The following is a 21222-nucleotide window of genomic DNA, read 5'->3' as shown; positions in this document are numbered from 1 at the left end:
CTAGTCTTGGATAGCTCAGCTGGTTAGATAACACCTTGATAACACCATGGTTACAGGTTCAGTCCCAGTAAGGGACAGCTGCCTATTCCTGCATTGGAGGAGGTTGGACTAGATGATCCTCGGTGTTCCTTCCAACTCTATGATTCTAGGTACCACCTCATGCAGATAGGACACTTCTCTTTTAAAATGGAAGGGTGGATAGTGAGGTTGAACAAGCATAACTTTCCCCCAAGCCAATTCAAAACAGGCAAAAATGCCAGCCAGCATAGCTAATGGGATAAGGAATTATGGGGGTTGTAGCCCTATCTCTGCTCTAGAAGAGCTTAGCTGGCTTTGCCTTTCCACCCAAACACTGCAATATTAGCATGTTTATATCGGTCTGTTGGATATGTAGCAAAGCTGTCCTATTTTTCTCTCTACAGTGGTACCTCGGGTTAAGTACTTCATTCGTTCTGGAGGTCCATACTTCACCTGAAACTGTTCTTAACCTGAAGCACCACTTTAGCTAATGGGGCCTCCTGCTGCTGCTGCGCCGTCGGAGCCCAATTTCTGTTCTCATCCTGAAGCAAAGTTCTTAACCTGAAGCACTATTTCTGGGTTAGCGGAGTCTGTAACCTGAAGCATCTGTAACCCGAGGTACCACCGTACTGTAGAAGAATTGGATAAGAGAACCTGCTCACAGCTGTCCCTGGGTGGGCAGGAACTACCAACCTGGTTAACAGCCAGGCACACTGTCCCATTGCACCAGATACGTGCTCAATGATTTGCTTTATAAGGGACAACCCTTGGTTAAAATTACACATAAGGCAACAGTGTTAAACAGCCTCAACATATGTAAGCATAATTAGTTCATGCAACAGATAACTGCAGGTTATCAGGTGAGAATCCTAGTCGCATTTCGAACGCTAAGTGGCTGCTTGCACTGCAGTGCAGTACAAAGAGATCCAACTCAAAAAAGCAACTGACAGCAGCTGTTTTGACAACAGTGACCATTCCCAGGGCTGGAAAACAGCCTTTACAGTAGAATCTCAAGTTCAAAAAGGAAAGCTAGACCCCTACTCAAGGCAGATGCTTTTGTAGTAATACTTTATTGTAAAATAGACACACTTAAAAAATAAAGTACCACCAAACAAATGGCTCCAAATAAAAGCTACACAAGTCTAGAAATCAGAAAATGACCACTGAACAAGTTTGATAATCAGTCAAGGTGGCTTCAGATCAAGACCAGACACTAGATGAGGCTTATTTACTAGGACAATAAGCAAGATTGACTAAAGCTCACACATATTTTGGAACATTGCAAAAAGAAATCTATAAAACTATATTTTCTAAGCTAATCCAGACAAAGCTATATTTTAAAAGGAGAATAAAGTCAAATGTGTTACCCAGAGCAGAAAACTCCACAAGAACGTTACTGGGTATTCATTTTGAGAAGTTCAGAAGATTTATCCACTCCCCAGCCAAAGTTAAATGCTCTGAAGCCCTGTGCCTGTTAATGGACCGTATTCTCTTCTTAACATGTCCATTAAAACTGATGGAATTTTAAAAAGCTTAGCTTTGGCAAGAAATGTGTCTGTTTTAAGTAGAATACACCTTATTTCCATGGGATAGTTGGGACAGAACATGGATGAAATCAATTTCACAGAAACACCAAATGTTTGCTTTTCTTCACTTTGCCTTAGCCAGAACAATATTTACATTTAACATTCATTCAATTAAAACAAACAGGAAATACATTTTAAAGGATTTTTTTTTCCTTTGCAGCAAAGTGCTACACCGGGGCAAGCAACTAGCAAATATTCTACTAACTGGATTTATTGCATTTATTTGCAATAAATAAATTGCAAATTTATTGGGACATCTTAATATGAAATTTATATTCAGCTGAGATAACTTTTGGACCTCCTAGGAACTGAAAACCACCCCACAATGCACTGTGCCATTGCATTCAAGATCTCCATGAACTGGAGGGAATTACAAAATCAGTTTATGGTTTCCAGAGTTTCAGCAGCCCATCTTCACTATAGGTAGCAATCAAGTTCTGGTGGGGATGGTGAGCGATACCAATAACATCCTTTTCGTGTACCTGGGTGTAAAAGAAAGTTAATTAATCTTTCCTAGAATTTAACTCGAAATCTGCAAGGGTGAAGGGTGAAGACATAGTATTAACATCCCAGAAATAATTTGTACATCCTGCCCAGTTCATAGTGAGGAATATATATGCCTGATAATGTTCTTCTAAAGCAGGCTTATCGGAAGTCATTTGCCAGGTAGTTCATGTGTATACATCTTTGCAGAAGAAAAGTAGGGGATAAGCCGCCTAGCAAAGATGCCATAGAGAAGGCAGCTGTGGGGAAACTTTTCCATTGCAAGAACTTCTCAATCCCTTCTGTACAATCTTGTGGGAGCTGCATGCCGGAGGTGGCTGTGGCCAGAGGCAAGAGGAGGTGGAGCAATGAAAGGAATTTTACCTTTGTGCAGTAGGTTGGTTTCTACACGCAATTACAGTGGTACCTTGGGTTAAGTACTTAATTCGTTCCGGAGGTCCGTACTTAACCTGAAACTGTTCTTAACCTGAAGCACCACTTTAGCTAATGGGGCCTCCTGCTGCCACCGCGCCGCTGGAGCACGATTTCTGTTCTCATCCTGACGCAAAGTTCTTAACCTTAAGCACTATTTTTGGGTTAGCGGAGTCTGTAACCTGAAGCGTATGTAACCTGAAGCGTCTGTAACCCAAGGTACCACTGTACATACACATCCCTCTCTCCATCTTCCACCTGGGCAAGCAGCAGGCACCATCAGAGTTCAAGGATGCATTCCAGCCAGGAAAACGCCCTCAAGGAGGATGCAAAGCAGGGCTGGTGAGTGGAGTGACTAGGAAGGATGTGTGGCGTGGGGAGAGTTCTGGGGCCGCATAAGAGAGGCCTCAAGGGCAGCATTTCACCTCCAGGCCTGGGATTCCCCATCCTTGCCATAGAAGAGGACAATACAGAGGTGACAAATACAGTCATACCTCGGGTTGAATGGGCTTGAGGTTGATTGAGCGCTTTTGGGTTGTGCTTCGTGGCAACCCAGAAGTAGTGGAGCGTGTTATGCAAACCGTTTCTCAGCCTTTTAGCTAAGATCAAGTGTAGGGGGACTAAACCTTTGAGACAGAAGGTCTCACCTGCTTGCGGTAAAATTACAACTTCCAAACTGGGATCGGGTCATACCCAGCACTTTGTAAGGTGTTTACAAAGACGCACATGCTGCCGTCTCTGCTACTCACCGTCAAAGTTCTCTCCAGCTTGCCAGTCACTGTGCTGAAACAGTACAGCACAAAGTCTTCACCCACACAGTAGATCCACTCGCCTCGTGGAGAAAGGGCACAGCAGACAAAGTCACCACCTTCCCTCTTACCAGAGCTGAAGCTTCTCACAATCTACAAAGTCAATATATATTGGTATTTAAATCAGCTGCGCATTTGTTGGGTGAGTGAATTGCTTGAAATATACCGAAGGATCCCATAGATCAAACAACACATAATTAGACCTAAGGGAAAACAGAAGCAGCATAACCCTCAGGGATCCATCCCATATTCTCTGCTTCAGCACTGCTGAGAATGCTAATGAGAACAGGGCTTGCAATTATTATTTTTGGAGTCTAGAATATCAGACTTATTGAGTCCAGAATCCTATTTAGTCACAATGACTTACAAACAGCCCCACAAATCATTTAGAAAGGGAGAAGTGAAGGAATCTGGACTAAAGAAACAGAATCTTCCCAAATCCAAGAGGACATGTTCCCAGTCATTTCAAACCTATTGTCCTCCGATAACATACCTGCCCCTGCATGTTCATAATGACAACTGTGTTTGATCTGTTGCAAACAACAAAGTGTTCCGGATTCTTAGGCAGCAAAACCACACTGTTGACGGTGATGTCTGTCCCAGCTGTGCTGCCGAGTGATTTGAAAGTGTTACAACACTCCGTAGTCTTCATATTCCAAACCTGGAAAACAGAACAAAGGAGAAAAGATCAGTACAGTCACGTAACATATATAAGCCCAGCTCCAAAGTTCTGTCACACCTTGGCAGCATGCCAAGAAATGGAATCCCAGTTCTGCAGTGATAGTAATGCTTCACGATATGGTGAGGACCACATCACTTCAAAACATAGACATATAAATGTACTATATATTTTGGAAAGTTGCTTGTTTGCTATGCACGTTGACACTTCTTAAAATACAATGAAATTTGCATGGTGGCTCCTGTAATCAAGGAGCAGGTTTTCGTTTGTGTTTTGATACAGTTGGATGCCATTATGAATCATGGTGGCAGATTAAACTTTTCAGAATTGCACTGATTTTTTTTGTTTTACGAGTTTAAAATAACGATGATGGTCTACTTTTTTATTTTAAAAAGCCAGTCCATAATTGGTGGTTAAGGTCTGGTACTGAAGGTCCAGTCTGGTATTTAAAAACAAGCAAAAAAATACAACCTACTAAACAGCTGATTAATCAAATAAGTATATACAATGCTTCTAGAAAACAGCTTGGCTTCAACTATGGCATCCCTTCAGAGAAATGCTACTTCATAATATTTTAAGAAGCTGCAACAGGCAGAGAAGACTTGTGATATAGAAAGTATTAAATGCATGTTTTACTTCCGTAATCCAAGCTGATGAGAATTTTCTTTACAAAAGTGAAATGAGCAAACACTTCAGCTAACCAAGCAAAACAAACAACAACCAAAGGCCAGTAGGCTGATCTTACCTTCACAGTGCCATCCGAAGATGCGCTGATAATGTAATGCCCATCCTGTGTAAATGTGGCTTCGTTAACAAATGACGAATGACCACGAAATTCTTTGAGAGTCTTGCCAGACTTCAAGCCATGAATCCTGCCGCAGAATAAAAGCTATGTTAACGTCGCCCAACCAAGTAAGGCTGAATAGCAAAACTTAGCAAAATGAAAGGTACCTGATTGTCTGGTCAAAAGAGGCACTAAGAATCTGACTGCTGTCCTTTGAAAAACTCAAGCAGGTGACACCTTTGCTGTGTGCTCTTTCGAATCGCCTCAAACACTGCCCACTCTGAATCTTCCAAACCTGGGTAGAGGAGAGGGAAATAGAAAATCATGTGCAATTTATTTCTGTCCCTGGAAAGCCACCAACTTCAGGCTAATTGGAATTTCTTGTTACTGACTCTTATAAAAACATGAGAAGAGCCTGTTGATTTTTCTTTTAACAAGACTTGTAAAGGAATTTTGTTAATTTCATTGTATCATTGTTTATGTCCCTAGTTTATATACACCCCACCTATTTTAATTTATCGTATGTTAGAACTTGCATGATTTGGATGTTTTAATTAGTTCTTACTGGGTCTGCAACTGCATAATGAAACTGTGGTCTGCAAGAGAATCACAATCAGACAGACAGACTATTGTGAACCCCAAATTCTTGCCCATAGAGGAAGCTGCCCTAACATTTTTGCATGAGTTACTGTTATGGCCTTGCCTCCTTCCAAATTAGCTTCTGTCGAGTGAGAAGGTAAGGAATTCTGCTATGCCTCTCCGTCAGTTGTGATAGAATTGTTTGATGATTCCTGATGCAGAGAAGCAGCAGAACGACACCCTCCCCCAAGGGAGCTGTCTGTAATGTACCTTCATCAGGCACAGCTCCCTACATACAAGCCTTCCTATCAGGAAAGAGACTGCAGAGACACTAGACCAGGGGAAGGCAAATTTTTAAAGCTGTGGGCCGGTCCACTGTCCCTCAGACCTTGTGGCAGGCCAGAGAAGCAGCACCGGGGAGGGTGGGGCTGGAAGAAGAGGCGAGGGGGGCAAGTAGTCCACCTTCAGCGCTTATCTTCCCTGGGGCTGCCACCACCACCGCCATCGCTGCTGCTTCTGGGTGAGGGAGCTTGTCCGCTCCGCCTTCTGGCCCACAGGAGCACCAGGGTGGTGAAGGGAAGATGAGCGGCGCGAAAGGGCTGGCTCCAGAGAGGGGCTGCTTAAAATGGCGCTCAGCCAGCCCCCTTCCTCCTCTAGGCAGGGCGGGGAGAAGCCAGGAGGGAGGGAGGTGGTGCCGCTGCAGTGTGTGTGAGGGAGGGGGATGGAATGGCGCAGCCCGAACGAACAGAAACCCCACGCTGATCCACGGACAGTCCATGGGCCAGATCTGAAGGCAATTGGGCCTGATCCAGCCTGCGGGCCTTAGTTTGCCGATCCCTGCGCTAGACCAATCTTACCCTTTCTGGGTATAACAGTGAATCTTGTTTTAATTCAGAAAGAAGTAGGCCTCAGCTCTCAGAAGTTTAGGAAACACGGCTTAAGATCCCCTCTCTGGATCAGTTTTCTGTCCTCTCACTCCCCAAAGTGCATACCTTGATCTTCCCATCCTGTGCTCCAGTTGCCAGCATTTCCGTATCCCTACTGAAACACATGCATAGAACCGCATCATCCATCATCATAAAGTTATCCTGAGCTTGGTACTTCAGATCCTAGATGAAGTAATGAACAAAGGATCAGTCACTGAAGGAGAAACCAGAGCCACCGGGAACAGCAATGCGTATAAGAGTCATACCAAAGGAGCTGACTTATTCATGTCTAAACAGTACTGTCTAATGGCGCTGGGGCCTAAACTACTGAGCCTTTGGGGCTTGCTGATCAGAAGGTCGGCGGTTCAAATCCCCGCAACGGGGTGAGCTCCTGTTGCTCTGTCCCAGCTTCTCCCAACCTAGCAGCTTGAAAGCACACCAGTGCAAGTAGATAAATAGGTACCGCTCCAGCGGGAAGGTAAATGGCTTCTGTTGGAATGTCCCGTTGTGTCATAAATGGTTCAGTCATGCTGGCCACATGACCTGGAAAGCTGTCTGTGGACAAACGCCGGCTCCCTCGGCCTGAAAGCGAGATGACAGCCACAACCCCACAGACGCTTCTGACTGGACTTAACTGTCCAGGGGTCCTTTACCTTTACCTTACTAATGTGACTAGCAGTGGAGCTCAAAGTTAGAAGCCTTTCATAGGTCTGCCACATGGTATTCTTTATAATAGAAGATGCTGAAGCCTGAATCTGGGGAGATTCAGGCTCCAGCAGCTTCTTAATGCAATTAAATCAAGATTTAGTCTACCAAATCAAGCACTAGGTGTTACATGGTAAAAGCAGGATTCCCAAAAACACTTGGTTTGGAAGCCTACATAACATCTTTGTCACCTGAGACCTATATTTTCAGAACCCACCCTATTTTTTGTGATTCCGTTTCTCGTGTAATTGTACGTTTTTAATGTTTTTAGTGTTGTATTTCAAATTGCTGCAGACCGCCCTCGAACCTTGAACAAGTTGCTCAGTCTTGAAAATGATGCTGACAAGTGTCAAATTGGTATTGTTTTAAAATTCAAATGCACTGTGCATTCAGAGTTCCTATTTACACTCCAGTTCCATTGGGGAAACTACACAAATCATAAATGTTGCTTATTTACCTGAATTTAGTACCGTAAGCCCACAACTTACGTGGGGCTTATGTTCTGGGGGTCGCTCCTAATGCCAAAATTGTAGATAGTCAAAGCCCACTGGGTTCAATGGTGGGTGGGATTGCCAAAGTAATTTCCCCCAGAATGTTGCCCCCTTCATTCCCCCCTTCCTTGTTTTATTTTATTGTCTAAATCTGAATGCGCACAAGTTAAATGAGTGCAAGCTAAGGGCTTTACTGTCAAAACACAAACTATGTACTGAACAATCCACTTGAAAGGCCATGCAGTGTTTTACCTTCCTGATTTTGCCAGTGGTGAAGTTCCATACTTCAATGAACCCATCAACAGAGCCAGTGACCAGATACTGACCATCTGGGGAAAATCGAGCACACTCCACATGAGACTTCTGGCCAAACTGTTTTAAGGGAACAAAAAGAAGGATTTCACGCAATGCCAATTTCATATAAATAACCCTCAGACACTCGAATAGGATACTATCCTTGATTAAATAATGATAAAACAGCCCTCACATCACATTAAGTGCTCAAACTCTGTGGATATTTTAAAAATGCGCATCTTTTTCTGAATGAGGAAAAGTATCCACAATGCTTGCAGCATACAGATTTTGTACGAATTTAATATGAAATATTTATGAAAACCTAATTGGTGTTAACTTCCAGAAACTGAACTAAAATAGGTTGGATACAGATCTGTATTGCATAGCGTAGAGCTCCTGCTGGAGAAATGGAGCAGAGAGGTGATTTTTGCCAATTCCTTCTTCTCCCGGCAGTGCCCTGAAAAGCTGCTCTGAGAGTAGGAACAAGTAAGAGGTAGTGCTTGCGAGAGAATTGGGGGAGATCATCTGACCCCCCCTTCTCTAGCAAGAAGCCTCTGCTGGATCTCTGTCCCTTCTGCAAAAGGAAGAGGGCTTGGTGCTAGCAGAGGGGCAAATCTGGATTGAACCCAATTACTATGTATATGCTTTGGTTCATGGCTTTCAACCTAGCCAAAGAAAAAGTTACTTTCATCATAAAAATCCTATTTTATATTCTCCCTCTACAGGTGGGTGGATGGAAGGAATCAATCAATCACCATTTTGAGCAAGAAAGATAACAAACCCATTTAGCATTCTTGCGTACATGTCTGGTATGCAAGCGAGTCAAAAAATGCATCTTTAATTTAACTTAATCTAATCATTTTAGTTTAATGACCTGTTTTATATCTTGTCTTTCCTCTCAAAGTAGCCCAGGGAGGCAAACACAGTCTCTTAAAAAAATTTTAAAAAATCATTCTGAAACAGTTAAAAACATTCTGAAAACAGGTAGGTAGCCGTGTTGGTCTGACGCAGTTCTTATACTAAGTTTGTTCTTAGTATAAGTTTTCATGTGCATGTATCTGAAGAAGTGTGCATGCACACGAAAGCTTATACCAAGAACAAACTTAATTGGTCTCTAAGGTGCTACTGGACAATTTATTTCTTATTATATATTCTAAAAACAGTTTCAGTTAAAATAATTATTTCATCCAGTGATCTCAGTTGATTTCTGGTCCAATATCAGCTACAAATATAAAAATGAGAAAGGCTACAAATGTGTTTCATCAACCTGCTTGTGTGTTTAAATATAGCAGGTATTCAGACCAAGGACTCAGCTACATTAGGTTTTTTAAAAAACGTTTAAAATGCATTATAACACTATATCAGCAGATGCCAATGTAGAGATCCCATTATACGTGAGTTCCCATTATGAGGTTTATAACATGTTTTCCTGAAGCATTTCTTTAATGTGTCTAGATCCAGCCCAAGTTCAATATGACTCAAAAGCCAGATGAAAAGATACGTCTATTTTGCATTTCATGCAACAGAATATACAAGATATATATAAATTGGCATCAATGAAAGAAAGTGTGATTTTCAGAGCTTACGGGCACGCAAGGAGGATTTCAAAACTAATCACTAAAATGTAGGGGACTGAAAGTCAAGAGCCGTCAGCAATCTTGAATGTAACTGCAGGAAGCTCCTGCAGCCAATTGGAAGCCGCGGAAGCCCCGTCGGACGTTCAGCTTCCAAAAATAGTTTGCAAACCAGAACAGCCACTTCCAGGTTTGCGGCATTCGGGAGCCAAAACGTTCGAGAACTAAGCGAAAACCAAGGTACGACTGTACTGTATCCTTGATATTTTATTTAAATAAACTCCAGGTTTGTGCCCCGGGTTGGTGGGGCAGCCTTAGCAGCCTTCGGTGCTGCTAAAGCAGCCGTTTGACTTCACCCCTGGAGACGTACTCCATCTTCTCTCGAGACAGATGGATGCCAACAATTCAAGAAGAATCTGGCCCACTCCTCACAAGTGGTAATTAGGGACTCACCTTAATATGCCGACTCAGTTGTGTGGGGAACTTTTCCTCTTCAACATCTTTGACAGCTGCTTTGCCTCGGAACAAATCAATTGTCATACCAGGAGGAAGGAGTCCCTGGTGCTGTTGCCATTTCAGTGCCTGAGAAATCAAGAGGATTAAAGCACAGATCTTGGTAACTTTTTAAATGATATTCCTTACACTGATATACCTTACACTGGGAAGTTGAATCTCAAACATCAGCTGTAACCTTTCCTTAGTGGTAAAAACCTGCCTATGATCATCCACCTACACTGCAGAAAGGTCTGTGAACATAGATTTGTTCTTGAGACTAATTTATTAAATCTATCCCAGGAAAAGGATCTTTTGAAATGTGAACTGGAAGACTGTGGTTTTACTAAAACAAATTGTATTTAACTGAATAATAATAATAATAATAATAATAATAATAATAATAATAATAATAATTTATTATTTATATCCTGCCCATCTGGCTGGGTTTCCCCAGCCATTCTGGGCGGCTTCCAACAGAATATTAAAATAGAGTAACCTATTAAACATTAAAGGGGACGCGGGTGGCGCTGTGGGTTAAAGCCTCAGCGCCTAGGACTTGCCGATCGAAAGGTCGGCGGTTCGAATCCCCGCGGCGGGGTGCGCTCCTGTCGCTCGGTCCCAGCGCCTGCCAACCTAGCAGTTCGAAAGCACCCCCGGGTGCAAGTAGATAAATAGGGACCGCTTACTAGCGGGAAGGTAAACGGCGTTCCGTGTGCTGCGCTGGCTCGCCAGATGCAGCTTGTCATGCTGGCCACGTGACCCGGAAGTGTCTGCGGACAGCGCTGGCCCCCGGCCTATAGAGTGAGATGGGCGCACAACCCTAGAGTCTGTCAAGACTGGCCCGTATGGGCAGGGGTACCTTTACCTTTTATTAAACATTAAAAGCTTCCCTAAACAGAGCTGCCTTCAGATGTCTTCTAAAAGTCAGATAGTTGTTTCTTTCCTTGACACCTGAAGGAAGGGTGTTCGACAGGGCGGGTGCCACTACTGAAAAGGCCCTCTGCATGGTTCCCTGTAACTTGGGCTTCTCGCAGCCGGGGGGGGGGGGGAAGAATACCTGTCCCAGCAACGCCATAAGACGAGATGGAGGCACAACACTGACTTCACCGGCCAAGGCTTGGGCAATAGCAGCTCTCCGCTTCTCTTTGCTGCTCCCATCAGGGTATGCCTAGCACAGAACAACGGAATACTTCAGTTTAGTTTTCAAGGCTTGAAGGAACTTGGTAGGAGCAACTGTTCTAAAAAAGGCAAGACCCTTCCCAGTTTGAATGAAGTAAAGCTACTTATCCAACAGGTATCAATCTGTTTTGTTCATTAAGGCAAAGCAGAGATTTGTACTGCTTCCATCTCCCATAAACTTAGACCAGAAAAGCAAAGAGTGGAAGGCATCATTTCAAGCACAGCAAACACAAGGGAAGAAGGTCTCCACAAGTCCACAACCCAATAATAATAATAATAATAATAATAATAATAATAATAATAATAATTATACCCCACCCATCTGGCTGGGTTTCCCTAGCCACTCTGGGCGGCTTCCAGCAGAATATTAAAATACAATGATTCACCCAGTATTAAAAGCTTCCCTAAACAGGGCTGCCTTCAGATGTCTTCTAAAAGTCTGATAGTTGTTTATTGCTTTGACATCTGATGGGAGGGCGTTCCACAAGGCGGGTGCCACTACCGAGAAGGCCCTCTGCCTGGTTCCCTGTAACTTCACTTCTCACAGTGAGGGAACTGCCAGAAGGCCCTTGGCGCTGGAGCTCAGTGTCCGGGCAGAATGATGGAGGTGGAGACGCTCCTTCAGGTATACAGGACCGAGGCCGTTTAGGGCTTTAAAGGTCAGCACCAACACTTTGAATTGTGCTCGGAAATGTTCTGGGAGCTAATGTAGGTCTTTCAAGACTGGTGTTATGTGGTCTTGGGGGCCACTCCCAGTAACCAATCTAGCTGCCGCATTCTGGATTAGTTGTAGTTAACGGGTCACCTTCAAAGGCAGCCCCATGTAAAGTGCATTTCAATAGTCCAAGCCGGAGATAACCAGAGCATGCACCACTCTGGCAAGACAGTCTGTGGGCAGGTAGGGTCTCAGCCTGCGTACCAGATGGAGCTGGTAGACAGCTGCCCTGGACACAGAATTAACCTGTGCCTCCATGGACAGCTGTGAGTCCAGAATGACTCCCAGGCTGTGCAGCTGGTCCTTCAGAGGCACAGTTATCCTATTCAGGACCAGGGAGTCCCCCAGAACCGCCTGCCCCGTCCCTCAGAAACAGTACTTCTGTCTTGTCAGGATTCAACCTCAATCTGTTAGCTGCCATTCATCCTCCAACCGCCTCCAGACACTCACACAGGACCTTCACCGCCTTCACTGGTTCCCATTGAAAAGAGAGGTAGAGAACCCCCAAATGAGGCCTGATGGTACCAACCCAACACTCGCATGCCACTTACTCAAAAAAGCAAATTGCTGGCAACATTAGGCATCATTTCCGATGGATCGTAAAATTGAAGGGGACTCTACTCATTATAGGCAACCAAGAGCTACAGCATTCGCAGTAGATGGCTGTCCAGTCTCTGTCCAAAGACTTTCAACGAGGGAGAGCTGGGAGAGCCCATTATCCATCAAGGTAACTTCCATTATCAATTGAAAGGGTATATAACACATACAGTGGTACCTTGGTTCTCAAATGCCTTGGTACTCAAACAACTTGGAACCCAAACACTGCAAACCTGCAAGTAAGTGTTCCAGTTCACGAACTTTTTTGGAAACCGAAAGTGCTCCATTTTGAGTGTTACGCTTCCGATTTGAGTGCCACACTTCCGTTTTGAGTGTTACGCTGAGGTCTGTTTTTGCTATTTTGCGTTTTTGCGGCTCTTTTTTTGTGACTATGTGGAACCCAGTTCAGCTACTGATTGATTGATTGTGTGACTGCAGTACACTGTTTATTGCTTTCATTTTATGGATCAATGGTCCAATGGATAGTAAAATTCATGTTAAATTGCTGTTTTAGGGGTTGTTTTTAAAAGTCTGGAATGGATTAATCCGTTTTGCATTACTTTCTATGGGAAAGCGTGCCTTGGTTTTGGAACGGACTTCGGGAACGGATTAAGTTTGAGAACCAAGGTACCACTGTATTTAAAAACAGATTTTTGATTAGTATAGGCATACCTCACGAGGATCAAAATAGGATCTGGCCAAAAGGTTTTCAAGGTGGATGTAACGCTCTGGCTGAGTTTGCTTTAGCATGATCATTGGGTCAGTTTGTCTCAGGAGAGATCTGGCAGCACCCAATTCACGAAGCTCTATCAATTCCAAAACTACCTGAAATATCAGAAGAAAAATAGCATTAGTAAGCAGCATTAATGTTTAACGTGGTACGCATATTCAGTATAAGAGTAAGCTGCACAAACAGAAGATCAAAGTTTCAGGCAACTTAAGTATGCAGGTTTCAGAAATGGAGAAGTGGTTCAGATAACCAAAATCCGTATCTTACTCAGTTGGCCTTTATTATGACAAGGATTAGTCAACTGATACTAGGAGAGTCACCCCTAAACCCCACCTGAATGCATCAAGCACCAGATTAATATGCTTCCAGCATCTATCTAGTCTCACTTTATGAGACTCCATTTATGATATGAGGCTAGTTTTTTGAATTACAGGTAAGAGTACAAAAAAATGCCTTCCCTTCACCACAGACACCAACGACACTGATGTGGAAACAACAGAATTTGAAGCTATAATATTCTCATCATCACGTGATGATGGGAAACAGTTCTAGATATACTCTCCATCTATGGTTTGGTTGGTATTTAGTAGGAGAGAGCGATTACTAGTATGGTTGAGAAATAGTACCCTTATGAGCCACCATACCTCTAGAAGACAGGTGAATAATTATTTATTCTGACAGCCTTTTAAAATCTGAGAATTTAACAGCATTTTAATGCCACTGTTATTTTTCAATACATGTATTTTAAATGCTTAACTTTTTAATGAACTTGCAATGTATTTCCTTGCAAAATATATTAGTGTAAAAATAAAAATAAAACAGCAAACATCAGAAAAAGTTGGTTCAACTGTTCTCAGACCTAATATTTTAGTCTTAGTTGGAACCCATTACATCTTCACAGAGATAAAACTATAAATGCAGAGGTACAGAGAAAAAGACAATCCATTTATTTTCTGGTGAATGATAAAGGTGCTATCAGACATAAACTAATATTACTGCAAAAAGCGTGCTTACCTGCTCATACAGATCAATAAGTGTTTTGTCTGGTAGTTTTAATGACTGTATTGCCTGCAGTACTGTGTCCCAATGGCCACTGTTAATATCTGCAACAAAACTCTCAATGCTGTCCACTGTGTTCAGTGACACTGTGGTCTCTTCCTGTAGAGTGGCCAAGGCACGATGCAGACTGTTCTCCTTCAGGTACTGCATAATCAGTCGGATAACACTGAGCGAAATAAACAGGAGGAACAATTAATTTTGTATATGTATGCAGTCCTCTAGGGCATATACAGAGCAATGGGGGGGACGGGGGAACAGCAGCCAATGCATAAGCAATCCATTTCCCCAAACTTATCAGATCCTGGTTCAAAAAAGCTAAGAGGTGCACTCAAGACTTAGAAGATGATTATGGAATGAGAATTGGAGATTTACGGCTTGTGATGCCATAAAGGAAAATTTTCTAAAGATGGTACCACTGTATGTTTTTACTGTAATTTTATTGGTGTTAGACACCCTGAGCCCGGCTCTGGCCGGGGTATAAATAATAATAATAATAATAATAATAATAATAATAATAATAATTATTATTATTATTATTATTATTATTTAGCTTATACATAAATCCGGCACTGGGTTTAGACCACAGCGCCACCCGCGGCCCTAAGAGACCACGAGGGTCATCTAGTCCAACCGCCTGCAGGACTGCGTGTGTGGCCTCAGAGCAAATGCACCCGCACCCAGTACCAGCAACTGCAACCAAGCTACGAAAAAGGTCCCTCGGCAGCCCGGGAGCGGGGGCTGTTTTAAGCAAGAAACGGAGGACAAAGGCGCGGGCGCGGAAGGGGCCTGGCGCCGAGGCACGAAAGCAACGCCGCCCGCTCCCCGAGCCCAGCCAGGGAACTCACTCCGACGACTCGATTTCGATCGACATGATGAACTAACGGCCCGTCGCCACCCGGAGAACTCCAAACCCAGGCGCACAGCAACAAGCCGCCACTTCCGCCCAGCCACTTCCGCCGCGCACATCCGCTTCCGGGGTCATGCCCCCTCATGCGACCTATCGCGACCCTCATAGACTTATGGTTGTAGACTGCCGAGGTTTATGGAATTCCGGGTTCCTTTACACTTCTTTTCCCCTCTGAGCCACACTTTCAGAATGAAAATTTGCCGATTCTCCCCCTCCCACATCGGTAAGAAATCCATTGGAAAACGCAACTAGGATTGTTCCCAGTACCACTCATGCCCTTGCTCTCGTTTTGAAAAGATGCCAATCCCAATTCTGCAATTAAAAAAAAAAAGTTTCTGATACTATGCTACAGTGAAATGTTTTAGATATTTGTTTGCCCTTGAATCTTCCCTGCTATTCGCTCCTGCCACACCGATGTGGGGCATCACAATACCTACCCCCACACACCTCCAGAGTGGAAATAAGAAATACGCGTTGAATTCAATCAATGGAAATTGCTTTCGAGCTTTTATGTATAGTAACCCCTCTCCAGACTATAAAGGGAAATTTCAACATGGAACTGCTCGGTTATACTTCGGTTAGACGTTAACTTAATCGGTACTTATGATATTATTATGTTGTGGCAAACTGCTGCTGTGGAAACAGGTAATCCTTGTGGTGTCTTAAAGAAAACAAGAAAAAAGCTTTCCCCAGAGAGTCCGTTTCATCAGAAGAAGTGAAATCCTGCATTGAAAGGAAATATATACACACACAGCTGTGGTGGGGGCCGGAATGTAGAAGAGTGAATAATAATAATAATTTATAATAATTTACTATTTATACCCCGCCCATCTGGCTGGGTTTCCCCAGCCCTCTCTAAAGGATTACTGTGCTCGTTTTGCAATCATTTAAGCCAGGTCTAATAACTGAAATATCACAGACTGTACTTTTTGAATCCCATGGCCATTTGACTCCAACATTATTATTATTTTTTCACCCATGTGTAACTTCATGCAACTGATGGGGTCCCTTCCAAGCTCTACAATTCTATGATTCTGTTATTCTAAGTGAACTCTGATTCAGGGAAGAGTATGCTGTAATAACGTGGCCAGTCTTTCAGGTGCCACAAGACTGTTACTTTTGCTAAAAACACTACATCTCCTCTCTCCCTCTGAAAAGTGTGACTCTTTAATTTTTCTATCTCTACGTTACGGATTAGAATGCGTATAAACAATGCGACGCGCCTCTTTTTTGCGGTCGCGTGACGGTTCCTATATGCGACGCTCTCCCGCAGTCGCCGCGTTCTTGTACGTCACGCAACGAAAGTTGCTGTTGCCACGAGTTCTCTAGGCAACAGTCACTTCAGCTGCACCCGATTGGACCATCTCTTCGTGACGTCACAGAGCATCTCTGCGCTTTGCTTTCTCGCCCACCAAATCTAAATTAGATTCTAATCCGTGTGGTCTTGGAAGCAAATCCCTGCCTGTTCAGAAACCCTACCATAATTTGTCAGCAAATTAGCTTTCTGAGTGATTTCCCTAAAGAAACAACATTCCAAAAGGCAACCTCAAATTTGGCATAAATGTGGCTGCTGCTTTCTGCTGTCCTACATTTTCTGCCCAGTTGATGCTGCAAACGAATTTGTCAGGCTGAGGTGGCAACCCAAATTGCACTTTAAGCAATGTATGGGAAGTTTGCAGTTTGGTTCTTAAGGCTGTCATCTAATGGACCCTCAAATCAGGCGTAATCATACGGAACGGCAGGAGGAGTCCCATCAGATTTCAGAACGTACAGAAAGCCGCCTGAGAATTGAATTGAAAAATATGTTTTAAATAACGTTTGTAAAAAACAAAACAAAACCCAGAAGCTTTCTTTTTGGGAATTATAGGAACAGAACTACCCAGACTGTGTAAAAATTTATTCATGTATGTGACTACAGCAGCAAGAATGTTACTTGCCCAAAAATGGAAAGAAGAATAAGTCCCAGCAAAAGAAGAATGGATACAAAAACTTATGGACTATGCAAAAATAACGAAACTAACCAGAAAAATAAGAAATCAAGATAACAAACTTTTTTTTTAATAAAAGAATGGAAATGGTTTATTGAATATTTACAAACAAACTGTAAACAGATAAGAACATTGGCAGGATTATTGAAATAACCTGCAGTTTTATAAGAGTATATATTTCAAGTAGATTGATAAATGAGCAAATTAAGTTAATTTGGATATGCAGAAAATATTAATAAATTTAAGGAAAGAGGGGGAAGGAAGTCAAGTTTTGAAATGTTAAAATGATTGTAAAATTATTGAAATATATAAAACAGAAAACCATATGTTATATATAAAGCCTTCTGAGCTTTATCTCAAAGGTACCCTTGTTCCCAATCTTCATAGGGAGTTAAAAGTTAGGGAATCAGAACCTTGAATTTTGCTTGGAAACAGAGTGGGCAACCAAGGCAGATTTCTCAACACTGATGTAAAACATAATCCATATGCCTGGCAACAGTTAACTGGGCAGCTACATTCTGGACTAGCTAAAGTTTCCGAACTTTTTTGATGTGAGCAACTTCACATACACATCCCCGCTTGAAATATACTTGGAGTCGAGTGTGGATTTCATGCTCTTTATTCAGCTCATAGTAGTGAGGAATGGAATTTCCCCCAAAATGTCTGCTTTATATACATTATTTACACAATGGGCCCCACGTGATTGGCTAATTCCGGGATTCTCCTGTAGGCCAATCAGGTTGCGAATTCACTTCCACCTGGAGTTGGATTGGGTGGCTCCTGCGGACCAATCAGACTGCTGCATTCTGGATCCTATTGTTCTAGGACCAATCAGACTGCTGCAATTTGGATCCTATTCAACTCAGTACATAACACCACTATATAATCTGGAAGTTTACCGATTCATGCCTAATGGGTGTAAGGTTTCTGTTTTCCAGAAGAGGGCATAGCAGTCAAATCAATCACTGCTGAAAAAGGCCCTTTAGAGTTCTCACTTGGGTTAGCAACAGCTGTTCCAGATCCATGAGTAGCTGATTCTTAGGTCCCTCATTTGTCAGGTCCTTCCTCACCATCAACAACCGAATCTTACCTGGAATGAGCTTTGGTATATTTCCCCTCATGCAACCCACCAGTGTCAGGCATTTGATAAAAACAACTGCAATAAAGCAAATGTATTATGGACAAAAATCTCAAGCATGGTGCCATATTAGGAAAATGAGGTGAATATTTAGATTAAAATGGTATCAAATAAGATGCACTGTGTCAAGGGCACCTTGAAGTCTGGTACCAGTCCTGTTTGGCTTCACTGGTTTCCTATTATTTGAACCTTTGTGTTCACTCTGGAACCTTAATAAGAATAGAAGGGACCATAGAGTTCCCTAGTACAGGGCTTGAAGCAGCAGCAACCGTTCTCTGAGAGTTTGGTCATTAAATAAAAAAGGCAAAATGTAATGGTAGCATACACATGTCCTTCCAACACAAGTTGCTGCTAAACTGCTATAAAGCCCAGGGCTAGTGATTTGAAGTGGAGAAAAATGGCTTCTGGGTAAGGGTGCCAAACACTTCCATCAATCTGCCTGGTGCTTTTTTCTGCAAACAACCACACCTCCCTCCCCCTGCAACCACAGCAATTATGTTTACCAACTATGTTTTTTTCTGATTGATCTTGAAGACTGGGCAGGAGAAAAACTGTTGAGATGAGGTTTTGGATGGGTTGGGGAAGTGATCGGAACAAGAATGGTTCATTCTTCCGCCCCTCACTTTTCTGCTTCAAATGATTTTGCTTCCTTTATAGCCACTGGTGTAGTTGTCAGTTCTGAAGTGCAGGTGCTCTTTGTGACAACGCCCATAGCCACACGCCCATAGTTATGTCGCTTACAAGACTAGACAACAAAATGAACTTTTGATCAATGCAGATAGGATGGCTTCTATACCCTACTCACCAGCCTGCTGCTTTGCTTTGCAGCCAGCTTAATTAGCAATTCTTGTGGACTCAAAAGCTTGCCCGCTATTTTGTAAGATTTTGTTGTCGTTGAGTCGTGTCCGCCTCTTCGTGACCTCACGGACCAGAGCACGCCAGGCACTCCTGTCTTCCACTGCCTCCCGCAGTTTGGTCAGACTCATGCTGGTAGCTTCGAGAACACTGTCCAACCACCTCGTCCTCTGTCGTCCCCTTCTCCTTGTGCCCTCCATCTTTCCCAACATCAGGGTCTTTTCCAGGGAGTCTTCTCTTCTCACGAGGTGGCCAAAGTATTGGAGCCTCAGCTTCAGGATCTGTCCTTCCAGTGAGCACTCAGGGCTGATTTCCTTCAGAATGGATAGGTTTGATCTTCTTGCAGTCCATGGGACTCTCAAGAATCTCCTCCAGCACCATAATTCAAAAGCATCCATTCTTCGGCGATTTTAATTCCTTATAATAAAGGGACTTTTTTCAGAAAAGAAGTAGTTTTACCCTCAGCCATGCAGGCTAATGTAACGTACACCTCTGTTCACAACGCTTCAGCACCACTCACATTTGAAAATACTGATCTGCTGATCTTGTTCTGCCTAAAGACTTCCTACTTCTTATCAGAAAGATATATGTATATGTATTCTTATTATTACAATTATTGCTATATTGGAGTTAGGCTACACAGCTTTATGCAAGGATGCCTGACAATCAGCCTTCTAGGAACCAGAAATGTTTAACAAGAACTGAAACACGGCATTAGTATCCTGCCCTTTTGTACGTTTTCTGTCTATAGACTTGTTTTGTTTTCAGAGATAACGTACACAGGGAGATCTTCCCAGGTATGAAGTGAGTTTGCTTGAATGGCTTATGTTTTTCAACATGCTGACTCCAAAGATCTGTTCAGAAAGCACAGGACAGTGGTTGTGTATAGACCTTCAAAACTTGGGACATCTTGGATATGCTTTTGTTAGTCATAAGGAGAAGCTGAAAAGCTTCATGTTGCACCATCATACTACTACAACTAACAACAACAATAATAACAATAGAAATAATAATAATACAGTACAAAAAGCTCGTTCCAAGAGGACAGCTTTTAATAACATTTTGTGTAATCACTTCCAGCAAATAATTATATAATGTTTCCAAAACCCACTACCTCCAGTGAATACATTTTAATGCTTGCTTATGAGAAATGTCTTTGAATTTTAAAGTGAATAAAGATTACCATATTTGTGTTTGGAAAAATAACACACTAAAACAATAACTAGAAAAGGATTCAAATTAACAAACCTCATTGCCATGGTTTTCCCGCATCCCTTTGGCTATTTAATCAAGAGAAAGCTTTTGCCAGTATGTTCATTCTAAGAGGTTACAGATGTTCTTGGCAAACTTGTCTTACAGCTGTTGGCCCAAAGCCTGTCCTGGCCCACGTGAAAGCGTGAATTGCATCTTTTCCCTCTTCAAGACAAACTGTGTACTACTTAGGAGAGTCTACAGAGATGGCGGATCATGAGGGCGCTGGCAAAAGGGCTGTTTGGCCGTGCAATCTGATGCACGTCAACTCAAATGGAGGCCCCACTGAATTCAGTGTGCTTTAATTATAGGAAAGTGTGTATAGGATCACAACCCTAATGTACATTTAGTAGCACTTAATGAATCAAGCACAGTAACCAGAATCATTTCCTAATTTTGTATTAGAATTAGAGCTGAGCTGTTTCAGCACTGCCGAAAATCATCTCTGTCAACTGTTTTTTGCCATTCCTTGCATTTTTTCCTCTCATTTCTTTCAGTTGTCTTTACTCTCAGTTGCCTTCTCATGTTGTTCAACTGCACATTGAAATCTGATTGGCTGCACCACATAGCACTTTTTGTTATAGAATGCAAGCAGTGTGTGAATTGTGACTGGAGGAATTTCACAGGTCCCTTTGGGAACCATTTGCAATCCAATGTCAAATCCATCTTCTTGGAAATGTCCCGTTTATTTCAACTAGAGTGGCATCCAAGCAGTGCGTTTGGATTTGCAGGCCTTGTGGAAAATATTCCGTCAGCCTAACTGCCTGCTAGAAAAAGGTGAGATAAACAGTTTTCCATCTTATTAGATGATGCGACATTAGGCTGTCTGCTACTGACAAATTTGCTCATGAGCTATTCCAATATTGGAACTGAGCAATAGAGCATCAGTTTCATGTGCTCTATGCTCCCTGGCATCTCCAGGTATGTCTGGGTGAGACCATTGCCTGA

At 42.7% G+C, this 21222-nt stretch overlaps 1 protein-coding gene across 1 annotated transcript; it reads right to left on the bottom strand.

The window, feature by feature from the left end:
* Positions 1–1069: 1069 nt before the first annotated feature.
* Positions 1070–15109, bottom strand: SMU1 (SMU1 DNA replication regulator and spliceosomal factor). The gene is made up of 12 exons (XM_053370400.1): positions 14981–15109; positions 14091–14301; positions 13019–13171; positions 10913–11023; positions 9814–9942; positions 7745–7864; positions 6363–6479; positions 4959–5086; positions 4753–4879; positions 3822–3989; positions 3269–3421; positions 1070–2086 (listed from the first exon to the last, which is right to left on the bottom strand). The coding sequence occupies exons 1-12, from the start codon at positions 15004–15006 to the stop codon at positions 1988–1990; spliced, it is 1542 nt and encodes a 513-aa protein (XP_053226375.1). The 5' UTR covers positions 15007–15109; the 3' UTR covers positions 1070–1987.
* Between the last annotated feature and the right edge of the window lie 6113 nt (positions 15110–21222).

Source organism: Podarcis raffonei, chromosome 17, assembly GCF_027172205.1.
Source record: "Podarcis raffonei isolate rPodRaf1 chromosome 17, rPodRaf1.pri, whole genome shotgun sequence".
In the NCBI taxonomy this organism is placed as follows: domain Eukaryota; kingdom Metazoa; phylum Chordata; class Lepidosauria; order Squamata; family Lacertidae; genus Podarcis; species Podarcis raffonei.
This window is presented reverse-complemented; position numbering and strand designations above follow the sequence as displayed.